This window comes from Sinocyclocheilus rhinocerous, unplaced genomic scaffold, assembly GCF_001515625.1.
Source record: "Sinocyclocheilus rhinocerous isolate Xijiao unplaced genomic scaffold, SAMN03320098_v1.1 scaffold157, whole genome shotgun sequence".
Classification (NCBI taxonomy): Eukaryota; Metazoa; Chordata; class Actinopteri; order Cypriniformes; family Cyprinidae; genus Sinocyclocheilus; species Sinocyclocheilus rhinocerous.
This window is the reverse complement of record NW_015665038.1, coordinates 249,274-266,004: the sequence shown is the minus strand read 5'-3', so window position 1 is coordinate 266,004 and position 16,731 is coordinate 249,274. Positions and strand designations below refer to the sequence as shown.

Below are 16,731 nucleotides of genomic sequence, written 5' to 3'. Positions count from 1 at the left end.
AGTCATAAAATGTGATTATCGGCCGATACCGATCTCCGGCCGATTGATCGGAGCATCCCTAATTGTACCCCATAACCTACTCTATCATAAACTTCTAAGGTCTCGAAATCAACTAAATTATAAAAAAATAAATAAAATAAAAAACTGTTGTAGTTTCTATTACATGCCTTCTGTTGTCTAAATGATAGTTTATACTTTATTAGCGAGTAAAAGGTCTTTTAGCATAATTGTAAAAATGCTCACCTTCAGGTCATAGTACACGTTTTTTTTAAGTACTTAAAAAGTAAATATTTTATTTAATGAATCTTTAAATCTGTATAGGAACATTTCTCACTATTAACTAGTTGCTTATTAGCATGCCTATTATTAACACATTGGCTGTTTATTAGTACTTCTAAAGCACATATTTTGCATGACCATATTCTACATCCCTAATCCTACCCAATACCTAAATTAAACAACTTCCTTACCAAATAAGCAGCAAATTAGGAGTTTGAGGCAAAAGTCGTAGTTAATGGTTTGTTATAAGCTAGAATTGGATAATAAAAGTAATAAAGTGTGACCTTTAAATCTTTATATCATTTGGATATAGATTGACAAATGATATTTATAATTTTATTTAAATAGTCTGCCATGCTGCTATATAGATCTCACTGACATTACAAATATTCCAGAATTTTATCTTTCTTTTGGGCATATGAATATCAGCAACTGCACCAAATTGCATATTTCTGCTTTGGGCTTCTGAATAAAATGTAGGTGTTTTATTCCACATATCATTTTTTTTTCAGACTTCACAGGGTTAAATTAATTTCATTTACCATCTGCTTTCCGTGGGCGGTAATAACACCAGGCAGTTTGTAAATAAGAAAATCTAATAAGCCTAATTTACATACAAAGTAGGCGTGTTTGTGTTGAAATAACAGTGATTTAATATGAATAAGCACGGGGCTTATTAATGACTGGTTTAAACTGGACTGCAGGTGGTCAGCGAATAAGAGCAAGGTTTATGCTCTTAAACACAGCTTGAGAAAGTGTCTATCAAGTGAATTTGTCCCTTTTACACATTTCAACAACAGGACTGGGCCAACAGTCACAGAGTTGAGCTAAACTGAGAAACAGCTCTGAACATCCCCCACACTTCAAACTGCCTGGGGCATATAGAGAGATGGGAGAAGGGGTTTCTTGTAGCCTTTCTTAAAACTCTTCCTGGTATGTCACCACACTACTCACCACAAAAGCAATCTCAAGCACACTGATTTTAATCTTCTTTTGCACTTTTCTGAAGATCGACAAGTGATGATGTGAGTACATGTTACAGGTAGATATCAGCAACATTCGAAGTATGAGTTAATGTCAACATGAAGAAAATTTTATCTCCAGCCCATTTTACGCACATGTGACGTGCAAAAGATGAACTTCGACATGAAAAAAATCTGGTTTAGAATGTATTGTGAAAAGAGGTTGTTGGAAGAATGAAGTCAGGTGGATGGGAGGGGAAGAGTGGAAGTAAAAGGGGCACGTGAAGTTTCAGAGGTAGAGCAGATAATTACATTTTGATTAAAGATTATAAACACATTTTCCCCCTTTGGAATAATATGCATCAATAAATCGTTCACAATATGCCAAGCTTTTAATTTCATGCTGACATCCCATGACTGCTTCTCATCCCTTTTTATAGCATAAAACAAATGCTTGATGCCTGACAGCCTGCTGTTTAGTGCTGGGTGATAAATCTCAATAAGAATAAGAACATGCATTAAGAAAGCAAATATGGTTATTTAGATTATATTGATTTCATGAGTGTCTCTATTCATTTGAAATCACTGCCAGCCTAGCCCGAGCCTCTTGGGTGTTTTTTGTAACACCAAAAATTGGTAAGACAGTGCAGGCAAGCACAGTCTTGCACAAACTTGACTTTTACAGACCTCACTATGCAGGGTCTTTACACAAAACTTAAAAATCCTCACCTCACGCAATTTCATGAGCAATTCTTAAGACTAAAACATAGACTTATCTATATACAATATCAACTAAGAACTTTGTTTTTACCAATAAAAAATAACCTTTTAAAAATATCAACATCATCTCAAACTACCTGCATTCTTTCCATAGTTGTCCTACAGTGAAACTGCACACAGAGGATATTTGGCACAGGCTGATAAAGCAGCTGGTGTGACAAACACTGAGCATTATTTCCCAGCGACCCAAAGGCCAGAGTCATTAGTGTCAGTGGAGCATTCTCACAACAGCCTGCACTGATCTGCTGCTGCTGCCAATGTGAGTCAACATTATAGAGGAAGAGACGTTCACCATTAGACCAAGAGAGAAGCTGCCCATGTCCTGTTTACTTGTCCTTGTGCATTAGCAGAAAGTCAAAATCAGAAATTAGAAATAAATCAACAGAAATTAATATAGACATACATATAAAAAAAAAATTACACTAAATGTTTAATTTTTTAAAGAAATACTTTTATTCAGAAAGGATGCATTAAATTGCTCAAACAACAGTTAAGTCATTTACATTGTTATAAAATTTATATTTTTCAATTAAATGCTGTTCATTTGATCCTCCCATTTATCCTGAACTTCCTATTCACACTGAAAAAAGTACAAAGCAGTTTTCAACTGTGATAATGACAAGACATATTTCTCAAGCATCTTGAGCATCAGATTAATCAGTTTATTAGGATGATTTCTGGTGGCTGCTGTACATTAAAATAGAAAACAGTTATTTAAAAATGCTATATTTTACAACATTGCTATTTTTACTGTAATTTTGATCAAATAAATGCAGCCTTGGTGAGCATGAGACTTTCTTTAAAAAATTTTTTAAAACATCTTACTGACCTTGGGGTGGGCGATATGGCAAAAATATACCAAGTTTTTTTTTTCAGGAAAATCACGATTTTATCACGATTCTTTGTCATGTTGGTTTTAATATTGTGCAAGTTGTCTGAGCAGTACAGCCAAACTAATTTCCCTATTTTAAAAACAAAACCTTACAAGGTAACAAAATATAAAATAAAAAAAGAATGACATATTTAGGCCAAAGTGGGCAAAGATAAAAATCTTTGTCATTATTTTATATTTGTTATTAAAAAGTAAGAACAAATATACACATTACACTTTTCAGAGACAATCACAGAATATGACAGAGCTCGTGTTTTAAAGCAAAACACACTGCAATGAATAATTCACAAAACGCAACGCGAGTCTCTGTTCTCTCTGCAATCTCCGATGTAATCAGCCTGGTTTCCTTCATATTAGCGCTGTTTTGGACGGATTGTTTGAATGCATTCGCTTACTGGATCAGTGGACCTCACCATACTGTTGATGCCGTGTCCGGCCGGAGCGACGAGACATAAACATTAAAACCCATTACAAACGAGGCATTTGTTGCATCCAGTGGGGACATAATTACGGATTATAATGACTTATACTGTCTTTTTACGCGTTGCATCGTGCCACGTAAACAAAACCATGTCTGTATTTGTGATCGGAGAAATGACAAACTACAAATGCTACTCCTACATTGCTCAAAACTCGCGTTTGAATCGTCAGTGGCAAGGATTCGACGAAGGAGCGTCCGGCGGGCTTACGGCAACCACATGTGGCGACCCCGGGCTTGACTCCGCTTCGTCCACGGTGAAAGCCAATCTGGTGATCCACAGCACGAAGTTGATGTATTTCCTCAGCGACCAGCACGGATCAGCTCCAGGCATGACGAAGCGGATATCATCCTCTTTTGGAAGGCCAAACAAAGTAGTTTTCCGTTTTAGGTAGGCGTGGTTGACTCTTAACTTTTATAAAGAATAACTCTTTGGATTTGAGACTTTAGTCTTTGCAACTTTACAGATCTTCTTTATGCACCAAGAGCTTGTAACACTCCAAAGAGAAAGGAAAAATTGAAATCGCATCATATGACCCCTTTAAATTATTTTAACGCGTTAAGGATTGTAAAATTAATCGCATGCGTTAACGATGACAGCCCTAATCTGGATATATGTCACATTGTACAGTATATTGCGACGGAGGTTCCAGAACTGCAGCTTATAGAATGTGCGCCGTAGCAGGACACTATGATATTTATTCAAAAGCAGATCGGCAAAAGGAGTAAAAGGATATTTTAGTTTATATAATAGTTATGTTTCTCCTTCCGTTATCAATTCATGCTCTCATGTACTTTGGGGTGGTTTTTAAAGCTGTGTCATTTCTGTCCTACTGTACTAGAGTTGCCAAACAGAACTACAAAAAAAGCATATAGTATAGATATATGTTTTCCCAAACATGTCCCTTTCTTCCACAGGTCACTCAAAGAGCTCTATTTTCAAAGCGCATTTCAGCCAGAGAAAGTGTTTGAGATTTATATCAACTATGAAACTACCTCATGCTGTCAGGCAAACATCTATCTCCACGTTATTTCTTGACTCCACCCACGCTACTGTAGGTCAGGACTCAATAAAGATGGTAAGTGAAGGTCAGCGAGACCACTATGGCAGCTGGACAGCAGCCCCAGGGCAGGACGATATTAAGCACAGCTGATCTTAATACAGTATGACAATCACAATGACATATTAATGAAGCCTCTTTCCCCAGAGAGGGGCTGACTGACAGGATATTGGCTACTGGATCGACCGGAAACGTTTCCTACAACTGCAGGGTGACCCACCAGAGAACGTCTGTTACAGCAATGCCGCTGGATTTCTGCATGTGGTCTGCAGACACGTACACAAACTTACTCGCCAACACACAACCCCAGGGCCCAAAATGAATCTGTGGACTTCTTTCCACATTTTCTGTGCTTATTTCAGAGGAAACTTTAACCATGGAAAACAGTTCTGGTTGTACCACACGCTGAAGCACGCTGAAAACATAAACAGGTTAGACTAAATGTTTATGGAGGATGCGTAGAACCTGTGTTCTGTGGGCACAGATCCCTGTGGGCCTGAATATCCCTGCGTTTGTACTGTTCCTCTTGACTAGAAGACCAAACACTGTGAAGTGTTTTCATCAAATATTAAATCTACATCTAAATTGCACAACAAAAATTCACATTCACCTTTGCATTCAGTATGAATGAGCTCCAGAACTAAAGATGCTATTTTAAAAAATCCAGTTTAGATTTGGGAACGTGATCGGAACAATTTAGCACCTTAGGGTACGCAGACCGCAGAAGCACTGATCTCTGCACAGCACAGCATTTCAGCAGCTACATTTATCCACAACAATTTCACTTGCTTTTTCTTTGTGTACAAACTGCTCTAAAATCACTCAGATCATTCCAACATGCAGGAAATATTCTAATCACCCTAAAAACAACTGTGCCACATCTTCACACTAATGCTAAAACATAATGTTAGATTGCATATTAAGGAACTTGATGCAGACAACACTCTCACATTTCTTTGTTCCTGTATTTTACCTCATAGTCACTCAGCAATCTTTTAATCTCAGTTTTCTCATGCCACATGAGACTCAGTGACTGAAGTCACACCACAGCATTTTTTAAAAGAGGATCTTGAATCATATGTCTTAAAAAAAATCATAATGTTGTAATATTTTATTCTGATTATTATATAATAATACCTTTTGCTTAGAATTCAGAATTTGACATATAGAGAAGCACCGAAAATTTGGCAACTTGGTGAAAAATAAAAAACACTTTCGAAAGGCCAAAATCATCATCCAAATCAGTTTTGTAATTTTAAATTTTCCGCTAAATAAAAACGTAAACTTTGTTTATGGTGTTCAGGTAACACAATTCAATTCAGTGCATTACAAATATGGAAAGTACAAAACATAAAAGACTTTTAAAGAATGACTTTCCTTTTGGAAACTAGAATAAAGAAGGACTTTTTATGTTAAGGTCTAGCAGTAAAAAAAGAAAAGAAAAACTGCATGTGTTGGATACACAGTAAGCTCTGCAGATCTCAGACTCAATGAGAATTTGAACTGAAAAAACTATTTTTGAGTCATGTTCAGTGCCGTCACATTATTGAACAAAAACAGAAAAGATTCCTGGAAAATACCTAAAAATGCTATTACAGGAACTACATCACTTTGTAAAATAAGTCAATTGAGTCTAGAATTACAGATGACAAATAGAGATGATAATTGCACACAGACATCAATGACTATCTAAAGCAGGAACCACAGCAGGTCATAAAAAGGGCTGTTAACTTTTATTACTACACTTTGTTTTCTGTTAATGTTTGCTCTTTATTTGCTTTTCTTCTGTGCTGTCTCGTAGTAGGCGTTTTACGGAAACATAACCCAGTGTAAGTGACATATGCTGAGATCTACGGTCAGTCCAGGAGGAATTATGTGGAAACCAAGGTAATTTCGCCCACCTATGGCCTACTGGACACTGGCTGACCATTCTAGACACTCTGGGACTGAGAGGACATGATGAGTTCACTGTGGGTGGTGTTGACCGTGATGTCTGACTGTTGACCGTGGTGTGGACATTTTCAGGGATTGACTGGACATAAACTGAGGGGATTTAGGTCACTGACTAATGCATTATATTTGAACTCTTTAAAGGGTCATTAAACTCCCTATTTTAGCACCGGTTTGTTCTCACCACAGTATCCAAAGCTCCAAAAGTGGCCGAGGTAAACTGAGGGGTGGAGAGGGAAGAGGCGAGACAGACACCACAACAACAGCTTCTGATCCAGTCAGTTTTATTACTCTCTTACTGAGTTAACGGCATCCAAGTTTCCCACAAATTCGCACAGCAAACCACCATTACATGCAACAAAATGATCAAATATTATGTATCGGTGGTAAGCTCACCATTCATTAATCATTATACAACCCCAATTCCTGAAAAGTTGGGACATTTTGTGAAATGTCAAATATTATCTTTAAGCTTTATTTAATTCACTAAAGTACAAAGAAAAAAAATTCCAATGTTTTCATTGGCCAACTTAATTTTATTTTGTAAATATAAACAAATTTTGATTTTGATGGCTGCAACACACTCTAAAAAGCTGGGACAGATGCATGTTTACCTCTGTGTCACATCAACTCTCCTTTTAACACTAGAACCACCACAGGGTAAAACCCATGGCTGTTTTTCAAATGTACGTAACATGATTTTCAATAAAATATCCAAGTTTCTCAGTCATTGACTTTTACTAAAATTGTGTTATTTACAATCTCCCGTTGTGAAAAATTGTTTAGATAAAACACTTTAACCGCCAAAGGTCGTTGTATACCTAAAACCGTCAGCGGGTAAAATTTACCCATGCACATGACTAGCTACTGTTTTGATATTGCTAAAAAAAACGCATTGTCACTGTATTATGCCACTGTCTTCACAAAGTAATGTCTAGAGTCATGAAATGATTATTTTAGTCATCAACTATGTTTTTGTCCTGTTGTTTTATGTTCAATAGACAAAAGAGGAGCAATAATTCACCGCACTGCTTAGGATGTATGATGCATTGACAGTTTCACCTAATTGATTATTAATTTGCTTAGTTATATAATTTATAATTTGAATAAGAGAACAACACCAATAATCTTGGGATAAACATTTTTTATTCATTACATAATAGATTTTTTTTCAGGGAATGGTCAGACTAGAATAAATAGCAACAGTAGCAAACAATAAATTAACAAAAATCAATAATTGATCCAAAGTTTGAACATTTATGAGTAGACTAAAATAAACTTTGGATTCATTATTATTTTTTGTTTTGCAATTTTTATTGTTTATTGTTCTCTGCACTATTTATTCAAGTCATGACATTTTATTATAATATTGCACAACCCAAATATGTATTTCCGTCTAATTCCCATTGTCATTGCAGGTGGGTTTAGCCTATATTCACTGTTAAGAGAATTAGTGTAGCCTGCTTAAAATAGCGGTGAACACAAAACAACAGGACAAAAACAGTTGATAACTACAAATAATCATTTCATGACTCTAGACATTACTTTGTGAAGACAGTGGCATAATACAGTGACATAATGCATTTTTTAGCCCTATCAAAACAGTAGTCATGTGCATGGGTAAATTTTACCTGCTGGCGGTTTTAGGCATACAATGAGCTATTGTTAATTACAATGTTTAATTGTTTGGGAATTGAGGATACTAATTAAAGTTAATGTTTTGCAAGCAAAATTTTTGTCCAATCTCGCTTGATACAAGACTATAGACACTGCAAAAAATGGCTTATCTTACTTAGTATTTTTGTCTTGTTTTTAGTCAAAATATCTAAAAAAATTCTTAAATCAATACTTTTACTAGATAAGCCAAATGACTTAAGATATTTAGTCTTGTTTCCAGGGGGAAAAAACTAAATTAAGTGGTTTTATGTTCAATAGACAAAAGAGGAGCAATAATTCACCGCACTGCTTAGGATGTATGATGCATTGACAGTTTCACCTAATTGATTATTAATTTGCTTAGTTATATAATTTATAATTTGAATAAGAGAACAACACCAATAATCTTGGGATAAACATTTTTTATTCATTACATAATAGATTTTTTTTCAGGGAATGGTCAGACTAGAATAAATAGCAACAGTAGCAAACAATAAATTAACAAAAATCAATAATTGATCCAAAGTTTGAACATTTATGAGTAGACTAAAATAAACTTTGGATTCATTATTATTTTTTGTTTTGCAATTTTTATTGTTTATTGTTCTCTGCACTATTTATTCAAGTCATGACATTTTATTATAATATTGCACAACCCAAATATGTATTTCCGTCTAATTCCCATTGTCATTGCAGGTGGGTTTAGCCTATATTCACTGTTAAGAGAATTAGTGTAGCCTGCTTAAAATAGCGGTGAACACAAAACAACAGGACAAAAACAGTTGATAACTACAAATAATCATTTCATGACTCTAGACATTACTTTGTGAAGACAGTGGCATAATACAGTGACATAATGCATTTTTTAGCCCTATCAAAACAGTAGTCATGTGCATGGGTAAATTTTACCTGCTGGCGGTTTTAGGCATACAATGAGCTATTGTTAATTACAATGTTTAATTGTTTGGGAATTGAGGATACTAATTAAAGTTAATGTTTTGCAAGCAAAATTTTTGTCCAATCTCGCTTGATACAAGACTATAGACACTGCAAAAAATGGCTTATCTTACTTAGTATTTTTGTCTTGTTTTTAGTCAAAATATCTAAAAAAATTCTTAAATCAATACTTTTACTAGATAAGCCAAATGACTTAAGATATTTAGTCTTGTTTCCAGGGGGAAAAAACTAAATTAAGTGCATTTTGCTTAAAACAAGTAAAATTATCTGCCAGTGGGGTAAGCAAAATATTCTTAAAACAAGAGTATTCTTGAAACAAACACTCACTTGCAATCTATGCAAGCATCTCTCAACTATTGTACATTTATCACATTTTGAAGCGTCTGTCATTGGAAGGCAAAAAGTGCTGTTGTGAATAATTAGGAGAAGCATCTAACAGGATAAGCACATGCAGTCTGGTGAATAATTATATGACTATATTGCATCACTGATGTACCATAATGTGTGAAATAGTGAAAATAATAAAACACAAAGCAATTTTTTCAGAGGTGTTCACGGGCCATAAAACAGTTCTGTGGCAATGAGCCAAATCTCCACATTACAGCCAAACCAATTTTACACATTGTTATACAAGCATCTTTTTTTGGTCCTCACTGCTGACATGTTCAACTGTTGTAGCTTATCTATGTTGTGTGTTTAGTGAGATGCTGACAGTCAAAATGTGTTTTGGTCAATGATTTCAGCCTTCCCAAACTATTCCGGCCAAAACCAAGAATTTGAAAATGTTGCTGTTTTGCCTGAATATTTTTGGCTGCAGAAATTTATGTGCATCATTAATAGCAGCCAAACATGATTACAAGAAGTTTTGTTCAGCAGCTGTGTAGAAACAAATTGACTTGAGACATTTATTCACTCCTACCTGAAATGCATCTCGACCGCTAGGTGATGACACACATGTGACAGAGCGCTGGTCCACCAGGTCCAATGCCTGAAGAGCACATGGGCCGAACACAAATCGCAATCTGTAAGAGCAAATAAACTGAGACTTAGAGGAATGTTTCACCCAAAAATGAAAATTTGCTAAAAATGTACTAATCCTCAGGCCATTAAAGATTTGGAGAAATTTAGCATTACATCATTTGCTCACCAATGGATCCTCTTCAGTGAATGGGTGCCATCAGAATGAGAGTCCAAACAGCTGATAAAAACATCACAATAATCCAAGTAATCTATTTGTCTTCAGTCAATCAATTAACATCTTGTGAATAAGAAACAAATCCATCATTAAGGGGTTTCAACTACAGTATAAACTGTCACACTTTTGGCCAAAATACTAGTCCATAATCCATAACATCGTTTCCACCAGTGTAAAAGTCCATCCCCTGCTGTCCCCTTGCATCAAAATCCACCAACATATTTTTTTAGAACTCTTTTTGCTTGTAAACAGTGATTGATCTCTGCATATTTCTCTCCTTTTTCACTGTAGAAAGCAATATTACACCAACATATTTTTTAGAACTCTTTTTGCTTGTAAACAGTGATTGCTCTCTGCATATTTATCTCTTTTCACTGTAGAAAGCAATATTACACAGAGGACTTGTTTGAAGTAAAGTGCCCCTATTATGCCTTTTTTCGAATATTACCTTTCATGCAGTGTGTCATATAGCTGTATGTGAACAAACTATCTGCAAAGTTGAAAAAGAATCGGCTTGCAATAGCCTAATCGAGTCGTCAGGAATTCGAATCTTATTCTGTTACGGCTCTACGTCACGAAGTAACACATTTGCATAATGTCTGCCCACGTTCTACGTCGCCAACTTCAACTTGCAGTAAAATTTCCTTGTGGTTAACATCATGTCGAGAAGACGCTGTGAGAGTAAATTTGATTTATCTATCTTATAATTACCACAAACTTGTTAGCACTTGACACTTACCACTGAGAAACGTCCTGCTCCAGTCATGCTTGCGAATCAGTCTCTTGTCGATCAGCCAGTACAACCGTTTCATCATCAGACTCCTCACAAAGGACTGCGCCATCTGACCAATCACAGCAGTGAGGGCTCATGGAAAGGAGGGGTTTAGAGAGACTGATTCTTTGAACTGCTTCGCACGAGTAGTTTACGAATCATTTAGAAATGAGGTAAAATTAAATCTATTTTTTGAGAAAACAAACATGTTTTTGACCTTGTTGAAAATGTAAACCTGTTTTAGGAGACTCATAAAACAATATTAGCAACCTTAAAAATGGCATAATAGGGGCACTTTAAAAACATCTTGATGGATTTATTACAAACATGCAGCTTTTCACATCACAATATGTTAAATGGACTGGAGTCGTGTGGATTACTTGTGGTTTGTGAGTATAGTGTGGATTACTTGCAGTTTATTTTATCATCTGTTTGATTTCTGATTCTGACGGCACCCATTCACTGCAGAGGATCCATTGATGAGTCAGTGATGTAGCCTGATGCTAAATTTCTCCAAATCTGTTCAGATGAAGAAACAAACTCATGCATCTTCAATGGCCTGAGAGTGAGTACACTTTCAGCAAACTTTCATTTTGGGTGAACTATTTCCTTTAACTGTACAGGAAACCATGCTAGGTGAGATAAGTGACATGTACACAGGAAGATGGGGGGCAACAAACCTCAGCTCTCACATTTAACCCAAAGCAAGTGTGGTTTCCGGTCTTAAAATAAAACTAGCAATTTATTTTACAATGGAAGTATGAAACTCCAATACTCCATCATCTGAATGTCATCCAGCCACATTCAAATAATGTCTCGTAGAGAAGCAGACCTAAGCGAACACATGATGTGATGACACTGAAACCACAATCAATTGCCCAATAAAGCAAAAAGTGCTGACCTGTGATGTGAACAGACATTTATGGAGGAATGTGATTCCCACAGAAGAGTAATTACTGTGGCTTAGTGCTTCCCTCAATGGCAGCCTGATGACTGTCATTGTGGGTTTGAGGATGCTTTTAAAGTCATGATTTATTCAGACAATGACGTCTAGAAAGAGAGCGCTGGGTAAAGACATACATGTGTGTAGGGCTGCACAATAAATCGAAATGGAATCGAGATCGCGATTCGACAGAAGCTGCGATTGTCATGCGTATCTTTCAGTGAAGCACGGTTCTGTGGTCAGCAGTAAATCTCCATCCAAAGGCCAGAGGGCGCTCTCGCGCTGAAACTCCAAATACTCCTCGCAGAAGAAACCCAGGAAATGCCTATCGCTGCAGCTGAATAAACAGCCCCAACTGCTCCCGGGGCGCCGCAGCAAAAAATGGCTGCCCACTGCTCCGGGTGTGTGTTCACATTGTGACATTATGAAGTGATGTTTGGAGTAAAAATATGTTATTAAATGTGGTATTTTCACATGCTTTCAGATGGAGCAGCATTTACTTCACAGCCGTAGTGCACTGAGAAGCTATGCAAACAGCTGTCATTATCGCAAACGATTTCTTCGATTTCAGAATCGCGCAATAAAATCGGCTGCGATTTTTTTGCGTAACTTGTCAGTGAACTATGGCTATGTGTAGTAAGTTCTGCTCCATCTGAAAGCACGTGATGATGATTTCCTGCTGATTACAGAACCGGCTTTTTTAAACAAAATGCACATGACAATCGCATTCGATTAATCGTGCAGCCCTACATATGTGCTTGATAAAGCCTGTGCTGAGTATATCCGGCAACTAAGAGGTAAGGTCTGGTTTCTGTACAGTGTTCAGTGTCAATAACATACATCATCAGTAATAATTGACCCTCCTCAACTTCAGGTCAAAAGCATCCATAATATGCAGTAAAACTACAGTCTGTAGTTCAAGGCCACATCTCACAGTATGTTAAATGTAACTAGAAGTAGAAGAAAAAATACTTACGCTATTAGTAGGTCATCTGGTACTATATGAAAGATTTTTAAAAAACAAGAGATGTTAGTTATTACGGTTCTATAAAAGTGAAAAAATTGAAAAGCACAAAGCATGTTTTAATGCAGAAAAGCAATATATACGAGTACTTGAAACATAAGATCTAGAAAAAATAACTGCTTAATAGTTAAGTACATGTTAAACATAATATAACCAATTATCAGTCATGCAAAACAGCCTAGTTTGGCTGTTTATTTTGGTCACCATGGTTCTCTGGAGAAAGACCCAGAGAAAGTAGAAATTGAAAAGACATCTCAATCTCAAAAACACTACAGCCATCATTACTCCTCTAATCATTACTCCCTTGAAGTTTCTTTCTGGCATTGCTTGACATCAAAATTCCAGCAGAATAATGTCATTACTCTTATCCAGATGCTCTGCATTAAGTCTTGTCTGCACACATAAGGATTTCACAAAACCTCAATGAACACAGTGACATTTTAACACACTTATTTAACACAAGGCTTTGGATTACTGAACATCTCATTAGGCAATAAGCTCTGAAGAACATGATGCTGTAGGAAAAATCGGAACATAAATCCCTATACTTTAAACCCTACACTAAAGGCAAACACTTCCAATCCGATCCAAAAAATTAAAAAAAGTTTACCACCACTCCCCAGGACTTGTCGTCGTTTAAACAATCATGAAGCATAGCGAAAAATAGACGCAACTGGTATTAGTGCGCCATCCGGTGTCAGTAATAGAAATTGCAGCTATTTCTACTCTTGTCTAAAGAATCAAAATGTTCACCGACTTTACAGTTCACCTCCACACATTCATTTTTATTATCAGACCTAAACACTTCTTTTTTTGAACTGTTGATCAAATGTCTGTTGTTCAAACGTCCGTATGAGACACAGTGGGGTCCAAATGTCTGAGAACACACTGAAAATCTTTAACCAATAAATACATTTCAAAAATTAAAACAACAAAAGTTTATGATATGTTTTAGGCCTAATGTTCTCGTTTCCAGTGAAGCACACGGTGCTTTTCAGAATAATATATCAGTGTCAGACCAAATTATTCGACCAATTATTAGACGATGTTATTCAAACTAAAGATTTATAATATTAAAACTACAAAAACCTTCACTAATAATATAATTTGTTAAGGAAAATATAAATTTCAAAAATACATTTTCACTAGTGATCAGGGACCTCAGCAGCCCAAGGTACAGTGTGACTACAGGATGTCTAGTAGAGTTTTTCTGCTTTTCAGATCAACTTGTAACACTCCAAAGAGAAAGGAAAACTTGAAATCGCATCATATGACCCCTTTAATGCTTCATCACTCAGTGGCTTCATCCACTAGACTAGACATCATGAGCTTCAGACTTACTCTGCTTTGTCTCCGAGTAAGTTCTCTGAAGGTCTTTCAAAAGCTGCTCAGCAACAGAAGGCAGAGATGAGCCCATAATGCACCTGAAAACTAAAATAGCCACAAGCATGAGTTCCATATGTCTTTGCATATTAATTAACGTTACCGTACGTGATTTGAAACTTTGAAAGCATGTCAAGGGGATCTGTAGTTATATCACGTGGTATTTAGTTACATATTAGTTAAATCTTTAGCATCTTTCTTTTACACATCTGTAAATGTGGAGTTCATGGCAATGTTATCTATTTGCATTAAAGACAACTACTAGAAAACGAGCTAATTAGCCAAACAATTGCTTTGTAATGTTGAGAAAGTGTTCATATTTCACATTTGTCTAATACATGGATTTGTAAACTACCTGAAAACCAACCAATAACATCAACACCTAGACTTCGTAACTTCGAGACGATTTCGAAAGCAGCTTCTAAAAGCATCAGCTGACCGAATATCTGCTGAATATGTAAATATTTAACGTGCAGCGACACACACAAATGCAAACATTTACCGTGTTCATGTTACCCGCACCTCTGTACGCTCTTCTTCTTCTAATAACGTTTTATGGCGGATGGCAAACTCAGAAACCAATGTTAAATCTATAGCTGACCCAATACCACGTACCAAATCTATTCTTGTGTTTCTACCATCATTTAAACATACTAACCCATTACTGTCTATTATTTCTTCTACAACATCCCCATTATGATCATCATTACTGCTTCCCCATAAAGTGCTATGTGCATTAAAATCCTCTGTACGCTCTTCTTCTTCTTCAGTAGTTTGAATGGTGTATAACATACTGTTGGGTTATAGCGCCACCTACGGTGCTTAGTGCAATTGGCAAGGCCAATTTATTCTTTTAAACTTTTAAACTCATTAAAAAAACACTCTAAAAAATTATAATATTCCGCAAACCATCTCCTAATAACCGTCCCAGAGTTACTTCAGAGAGTAGAAGTTCCTTCTTTAATATGAAATAAATCTCAAAATATTTAGAATGTTTTTCAAATCAAAGTAGTCAAATATTTGAAAAAGTTTTTTTTTGTTAAATTGACAGATTAAATAAAGAGACAATTATTTTCTTAAACTGATGCACAAATTGTAAAATTTTACATTCAGCAGGTGTTGATTTTTTAGTTTTTTTATTCATACATTAAATGTAGATTGAGTATCCAAATACTGATTTGGACAAATAATGATTAGATGACTGTCAACTAAATGCCAACCCATAACAACGAGGAACGAATTTAAATGCAATTCAAATAACAAAAAATAAAAAGATGGTTTTGATGCACTACTTAAGAATACCCTTATAATGTATTATAAATACGGGCTTCATAGAAAGTGTTACCAAATATTTTTTTTTATTTTGAAAGGAGCCATAAAAACACGTTTCAACCATTAATATGCAAACAACTTTTTGAACACATTTTCACAACATACTTCGAACACAGGCTTACAGTTTAAATAAAAGTGTGCGAGTCCATTGAGTCGCATGCTGCTGGTCTTCGGTGTGTTTCTCAGCGGACAGTAGTGGCGCGTGTGCGCCCAGTCTCCGGTGGCGGAGCAGAACGGGCACACGTAGCTCCTCAGGATCGGGCAGAGGATGCGTCCGTCTCGGGCTTTCAGTCTGTGACTCGCGTAAACCACCGCCGTCTCTCCTTTTTGTCGGCAGAATCCGCAGGTGTCTCGCGGGGTGCGCAGGTCGCGGCTGGAGGAGGCAGAGGTGCTGGAGGCGCTGCTGGTGGAGCCGGCTCTCATGAAACCCTCCGCGGGTGTCCCACCCTCAGCTGAGGCTCGTCCTTCGTCGCGATGCTCCAGCAGCTGCGACAGAGTCCTGCGGAGATCCATGTAGTCGCGCCACATAAGGAAACAGCCGTCAGCTGCGGGGATGCTCTTCTCGCGCTTCTCGGTCATAGAGGAGGACTGCATCATGTCCGGTTTGAGTCAGGTGTGTGTCACCCATCATCACCCCGAACTATTTATAGGAGAATCGTCTAAAGACCCCAGACAGGAATGCGTTCTGTCTGGGGCACTGAACACCTGGCCCGTGCTTGACCGAGGTCGTCACAAGGTCACTAGGGTCAGGCACGCGCTCCTGTTTGTTTTGAGCGTGTCAATTACTGAGCAGCACGTGCGAGACTGAGTTCACGTGAGCGCTGCTGTCTGTCTGTCTGTCTCTTGTTAACATTGTAACATTTTCAACTAGTACATGCCAACTTGTGCTATTAAAAATAAGTTGCCAGAACCTACCAGTAAACAGCCTGACAAAATCTAAGCAAACAACCCTTACAAAACTAAGTTTTTTCAGAAACAAAAACTAAATTAAAAATTAAATTAAAAGCTACGTTTAAATTTAGATTCCCAAATGTGTTTTTCTTTTCTTTTCTTTATTGCTTTTGTTA

General features: G+C 36.7%; 2 protein-coding genes and 1 long non-coding RNA gene across 3 annotated transcripts in view; 1 reads left to right on the top strand and 2 right to left on the bottom strand.

The window, feature by feature from the left end:
- The window catches only part of LOC107731018 (uncharacterized), a 17,245-nt gene extending 14,840 nt beyond the window's left edge, over positions 1-2,405 (top strand). Inside the window, exon 4 of the long non-coding RNA XR_001638736.1 lies at positions 2,393-2,405. This is a non-coding gene — a long non-coding RNA (uncharacterized LOC107731018). The remainder of the gene's footprint in view (positions 1-2,392) is intronic.
- Positions 1-14,865, bottom strand: part of LOC107731017 (zinc finger SWIM domain-containing protein 7-like) — a 27,280-nt gene extending 12,415 nt beyond the window's left edge. Inside the window, exons 1-4 of the mRNA XM_016541986.1 lie at positions 14,835-14,865; positions 14,291-14,380; positions 12,902-12,923; positions 9,935-10,037 (exon numbers count right to left, since the gene is read on the bottom strand). Of these exons, the coding sequence (XP_016397472.1) occupies positions 9,935-10,037; positions 12,902-12,923; positions 14,291-14,366 (201 nt within the window). The 5' untranslated portion in view covers positions 14,367-14,380; positions 14,835-14,865. The remainder of the gene's footprint in view (positions 1-9,934; positions 10,038-12,901; positions 12,924-14,290; positions 14,381-14,834) is intronic.
- Positions 14,866-15,727: 862 nt separating this feature from the next.
- LOC107731004 (nanos homolog 1-like) lies at positions 15,728-16,297 on the bottom strand. The gene has a single exon (XM_016541973.1). The coding sequence runs from the start codon at positions 16,259-16,261 to the stop codon at positions 15,728-15,730; it is 534 nt and encodes a 177-aa protein (XP_016397459.1). The 5' UTR covers positions 16,262-16,297.
- Between the last annotated feature and the right edge of the window lie 434 nt (positions 16,298-16,731).